This window comes from Rhagoletis zephyria, unplaced genomic scaffold, assembly GCF_001687245.7.
Source record: "Rhagoletis zephyria isolate East Lansing unplaced genomic scaffold, Rhagoletis_zephyria_1.1 Rzeph_scaffold_01219, whole genome shotgun sequence".
NCBI classification, from domain to species: domain Eukaryota; kingdom Metazoa; phylum Arthropoda; class Insecta; order Diptera; family Tephritidae; genus Rhagoletis; species Rhagoletis zephyria.
The window spans coordinates 97,821-103,889 of record NW_016158303.1 but is presented as its reverse complement, the minus strand read 5'-3'; the positions used below and the strand labels follow the sequence as shown (position 1 = coordinate 103,889).

The following is a 6,069-nucleotide window of genomic DNA, read 5'->3' as shown; positions in this document are numbered from 1 at the left end:
TGTACGAGAAGTGAGAATTTGTGCATTTACTTCTCAACAGAGCGCAACTAACACACAGAGAGTTTCAACTGTCCCTCTCTGCAGCCGTTTTGCACTAGTTCAGAGATGGTTCTGAAATGTGTACGGCGGAACTAGCGCTTTAAGAGACTGTCTCTAAATTTTACTGCAGGCTATGTACGCATCCCAAGCATGCAGAGCGGCGACAACACACATAAGTATGTACATACATACTAGTACAAGCCCTGCAAAAAAAAATTATTAACTGGTAAAAAATCACTTGTAGTTAGCTTTTTGCCGGATTCCTATAAAATATATAACATGTAGCTAGCTACATAATGCTAACTTGAAACTAGTTGAAAAGTAATACAGGAGTAATGCAGACGTAATCGGGAGAATGTTTTCTTTAAACGCGTTCGTATTTAAATATCCTGCACTTCACAAATACTTTTTCAAGTTGAGGACAAATAAAAGGAAAATCGAAATTTCATATTATCATTTTGAAGTAACATATGTCTGACGGAGTTCGAATATATAAACATATATGAAATGATGAAATGTAATAAAATAAATTAAGAAAATAAAAAATAAAAAAGTAAGAAAAAATAATAAATTTGTTTTTCCTATTGATATTTTGTGTCCAAAAGTAGTTAGTGCATAGTAACCACCCTTGACTACATCTAATGCAAATATAGTTAGCTTTCCTCAAAGGAAATATACAAATAATAGTGGCCTTTAGTTCCTTTCTAATCCACTTAAAGTTAGCTTATAGTTAGATACATTTCTCGTAGGATGTATATGCGTGCAAATGGCGTGCTGGGGTGTTGATGGAAATTCAAAATTTGAAAGCAAATTTATATGTCTGGCTGTAGCTGAGTGTGCAAAGACGCTTGCTACAATTCGTTGAAATCCAGAGTGGGTCAGGGTTCGAATTCCACCTCATGCAACATGCAAATTAAATATATATATATATTTGATTTTTATCTTGATTATGCACTTTTCAGAACTAACGCGGTAATTTTAATATGCGCGTAATTGAGTTGAATATTTACCAATATACAGTACTTTCTTTGACATTTATAGTAAGATCAATGACGTTTCTATTTGATTTTAATATTTTTCCCCTCAGTGTACTACTTCTTTACACTTTCATATGCATGTGATCCCTGAGTGCAGCTCATACAATTATAAATGGACAAGCGTAACACACAACACCTGAATATTACATCCATGCCAGAAATTCCACGAGTACACATCCGCTGATGAATTAGAGAGCAGAGAATTAGTATTGTAGGAGGTAGAGCTGCTTAAATTTGACAAATTTTCCACATGGAGAAAAATGTGTATTTTTTTCGTCTTCCTTAAGATTGTGTTGTCTGTAAATATAGCAGTCAGTTGTTATTTTCCTGTATTTTAACGAAAGGCACTTTAATATTAGGTGTAAACAAAAAAGGGTTCCTTTTTTACTAAAAGTTGTTAAATTTATTTGTTTGGTTCACGTACTGAGTAGGACAACTCACAACGCGGTAAATGCTGTGGAGTATTAGCAACAATAGCCGAACTATAAATGACATTCATCTCACTATGGCATTCAGTTTTTGCATATTTTGCAGTAACTGCATGGTTTTGCATGTTTGGCAAAAAATACCTGTTGGCGCATATTTATTGCGCATAGCTTAGTATATTTTATGAATATTTTTTTTTTTTTTTATTAACAACCGTTTAAAGTTAGTGCGAAATCTCTTGACAAAAAAATTATATATAATTTTTTCCCAAATATTCATCAGAATATTTTCTCGGGTAGCCAACCGGCCATTGAGGCACTCTCCTTTTTCCTCTCTCTGTTAGAGTAAGTGGAAGACGGTAGCAGATAGCTGGTCTATATCTCTGCTCAATAGGAAATTACCCTAATATGGGTCCTGAGACATAGGAACATTTACGGAAACGAGGGAGCGGATGAAATAGCAAGGTGCGGTTCCGCACTGAATGTGTCCCACGCAAAAATCACCGGAAATTTATTTTTATATTTATTATTTTGAAGGTCAAGCAGAGGTGGAACCGTACATGATCGTGCAGGATTACCCGGCAGTTCTGTCTGTCCTACGACCCACTTAATTCCAAAGCCCTCTTAGCAATGAGTAAAGAAGATATATCTACAACCTACAAACTTACTGCAGTGTGCACAGGGTACTGGCCCGTTGGGGTACATGCCGAAAGGATTGGATTGCCTCTCAACACGTACTGTCGCAGTTGCGATCACGGTGGAGAGAATACAGAGGTGGCGCCGATGACGATACCGCTACTCGGCTCTCAGTGATTTTGACAGAATCAGCTGTTTTGGTGACGTCATAGTAGAGTAGACAGCAGTAGTGATGTGCTGAGTCAATACTTTTAAGTACCCAATACTCTCGATACTCGGTACCGAAACATTTAGGTTTCGAATAAAAGCGCACATAGGCCAAAAATATGGAAAACACGCCTAACAAAACCCGAATGTAAGAGCCAATAGAGCTTTTTTACTGATTCAAATGAAAGATGTATATATGTCGGTTCGATGCCATAATACAGAGAAACCCTTACTTGTTTGAAGCATTTTTGTTCCAGCTGAATCGGACGATATCATTTTTGTAGGCCTGGGACAGATTCTGTAACCAGTTAACGACAATTTTCGAATCGGTATCGGTTTTGTCGACGTATTTGTAAGTCAACAAGTGCGATATCGATCCGAAACTTGTCGCTAACTGGCTACAGAATCTCTCCCCTGAAAGGCTTCTTCATCCGTCAAAGTATTTTTCTTGAACCTTGGACCGACTAAGGTTAAAACTGATAAAATAATATTTTTCTGTGGCGATAAGTTCAAGTGTTTTAGCCGATATCATATAAATTAGTAATGAAAGTTTTTTCTAAACCTGAAATGCATATAATGGGGAGGGTTTAATGTAAATAATCGGTATCGGATACCGAAAAGGAAGTATAGGGTACCGAAATCTTTTTTAAGTATTGGGTACTGAGTATTGGGGACAATTCAGCACATCACTAGTCGCCTTCATTCTCGCCGCTCTCAGTTGTCAACTCTACGTTGACGTCACGCTAAAATTACTCTCACGAATTCTGCTGCAATCGGCGCAATCTTGTATTCTATCATTCTTGAGTTGCGATGACCCCGGCTCGAAAGAGACAGTCGAACATTTTCTGTGTCCAGCCCTCGGATGAGGCTTAGGACACTCGGAAAGCCATTCCTGCAGGATGTTTTACAGGCTAACCTAATATTCACGCAGGCCGCCAATTTACTGTCAAAAACTTCTCATGCACATACAACTTGTATGAGACCAACCGAAATTGAACGGCGTGCGCTAAAAGCTAACTCAATTTCCAATTTTTCATTTGCGTGACTTTTCTGTCTGACGTTTGATCTCATTTGACGTCTGTTCTCATTTGACATTTGTTCTAGAGCTGGGATTCTATTGATAGTACCGGCACTCGATAGTTTTAGAAACGATAGTTGAAAAAATCAATAATATCCATAGTACTATCGTTATTTAGCAGTATTGAATTGGACGCTCAATTGTTTTAAAACTGATAAAAAATTAATAAATTACTTTGTAAATGACATACATATATATATATATGTGTATACTAGCAGACCCGGCGAACTTCGTCCCGCCCAAAATTAATTTTTTTATTGAAATATTTGGTCCAACGTTTTCGCCAGCAATTCACGTTCACGTTTGGTTTTGTGGTCGACAGAATTATTATGCGCAGAAGAATTTTTTCTTACAAATCATATACAAAATTAAAGGTGTTTTTGTGGTCTTTCTGATATATAAATATGAAATATATCTCGTAATATGGCTAATTACGTAATTTTTTATCAAAAACATAAATTTTTATAAAAAGGCCATAATTACGTTATTTTTTTTTACTTTTTCTCGAAATATTTATCTATTATATATGTAGGTATATATATCAAGGTCTTTTAATTACCTTTACAACTGTGCAACATATCTTGAAAATCTGTTCAATAGTTTTTGAAATATAAACTTATAAAAATTTGGACAATTCCACGTTTTCACCCGCCCTCCCCCCCCCTAGCGCGCCGCTGTTATTTGCACCAAAAAAAAATCAAATTTACCTAAAAAAATTGGGATTTTCTGTAATGTATAAATATTTAAAATTTTACTTTTACTTACAAATCCGTTTAGCCTCGAGCCATGAAGGTTTGTAAAAAGAGATATGTATTGGGTTTCGATAAAAACTGACATTGATAGTTTTCAACAACTATCGATAGTGGCGACAGTTTTCAACTATCGATAGTATTCCAGCTCTAGTTTTTTCTCAGTTGACGTTTGACTTGATTGGTGATATGGAGGCAAGTATAAATGTTAAGTTAATTTCTATACTTTTTATGGAAATAAAACCTTCATTTCTTTTCTTTTTACAGATTTGCAACGAGAAATTTAATGAAGCTGTGCGTGAGCATGAGTGCCTTTATTTAAAGAAGCACAAAGCCTACAAAAATAAGGCGCTTAAGGAAGCCGCTTGGGTCGAAATAGCCGTACTATTGGAAAATACTCGTAAGTTATTTTATCGTTGACTTAGATATATATATATATATATATATATACAGTATATTTTGCTTTGCTGCCTCTATGCTTAAGTGCACATTTAAGATACCTACCCTAAAATGCGCATCAGAGGCATTATTTTTAACATTTATAAGGAAACTGCTCCGATAGATGCATTTAGCATACTAGTGCGACTAGTATCAATTATCAAAGAAAGTATTACGTTTACCTGCACTGGCCCTACAATTACCTAATTTTATAACTTTTTATTTATTTTGTTCATTTCGCAGAACAACGAAAATGGCTATAAATTTGTGTAGTTATATAGATAATTAGATACTATTCGGTAAAAATTTCGCTTGCAGTAATTTCTACGTGGTAAGTGCTTCTCCATTATTTGGTTTCATAGGGATTTGGATACCTTCCTCATTGAAGTAGTAAAGAAAATTCGCTTAAGTGCACAAGTTTTTCGTGCAAAGAAGGATGTATAGCTAAGCAAAATATACTGTATATGTGTATGTACAAGGAAATGTGTTAATAAGCACTTTATTTTTGCAGCCTGCAATTGTAAGACGAGGTGGCGTTCCTTATGCGACCGTAACAGAAGGGAAATTGTGGAAGGCGCTAATCCCTCTGGCAGTGGCAGCAGCTTTCGTAAGCCATGGAAGCTGAGGGACGCTATGTCGTTCTTAAACGACTCGGTGGAAGCGGAATGGTGGGCCCAGTGCGAATTAATGTCGCATAAACAATTAGCATGTATTTATTTTGCTTTTTATTGTTAATTTTTAGTACAACATCCAACGTTGACTATTCAGAAGAAACAGATGAGACCGAAGAGGCCCAAACACCGCAGCGAGATGCGGCCAAGAAGCGTAAGATGGACGACTTGTTTGAGGACGTATTGGTACGCATGAAAAGCAAGTATGATGGCGAATCAACAAATACCTCAGACGAGGACAGTTTTTTTACTTTGCTGCGAGCAAAGTTTAGCCGTTTGTCTGCAGAAGAGGTAGACGAACTGCAGGCAGAAATTTTGGTACTATTTTCACAAAAAATAAAAAATAAATAAAAAAGTGAGCTAAAATAATTGTTCATTTATTTGTGCGTTTGTGCTAGAAGGTGTCAGTCAAGTCATGTTAAGGAATTCGCATAGTAGTGTTCGGTTTGCAATGCTTGTTGAGTTGCGGCGTTTGCAGTTTGCAAATTATTGCGATCAACACTTCTCAAATTTGCAAACGATTCGTTTTCACATTCCTCGTTAGAAGTTTGTAGGCGTAAAAAATTATGTAGAACAATTGCAGCTAGTATAACCTAGGGAAGAAAATGTTAAAAAGTGATGGCTTCCAATCAGGGTTCGGAAATATTCATATATGAATCTTCGCGAACATACATTTATGATTTTATACGCGAAGGTGAACGATTCAAATATTCTGTATTGATTCTCCTTCGCGAACGTGAAGCATAAAACCAGTCCAGATAGTTCGCGTTCGCGAATGTTAGGTAGAAA

The 6,069-nt window shown here is 36.2% G+C and overlaps 1 protein-coding gene across 1 annotated transcript; it reads left to right on the top strand.

Moving 5' to 3' along the window:
• Positions 1 to 4,360: 4,360 nt before the first annotated feature.
• On the top strand, positions 4,361 to 5,715 carry LOC108363219 (uncharacterized). Its single transcript, XM_017616511.1, has 5 exons — positions 4,361 to 4,366; positions 4,439 to 4,571; positions 5,121 to 5,277; positions 5,352 to 5,483; positions 5,682 to 5,715. The coding sequence occupies exons 1-5, from the start codon at positions 4,361 to 4,363 to the stop codon at positions 5,713 to 5,715; spliced, it is 462 nt and encodes a 153-aa protein (XP_017472000.1).
• The last annotated feature ends 354 nt before the right edge of the window (positions 5,716 to 6,069 follow it).

Coding starts and splice junctions, on each gene's coding strand:
- LOC108363219 (XM_017616511.1), top strand. Junction 5,278..5,351: donor GACTCGGTGGAAGCGGAATG/GTGGGCCCAGTG, acceptor GTTAATTTTTAG/TACAACATCCAACGTTGACT. Junction 5,484..5,681: donor TTGGTACGCATGAAAAGCAA/GTATGATGGCGA, acceptor TTGTGCTAGAAG/GTGTCAGTCAAGTCATGTTA.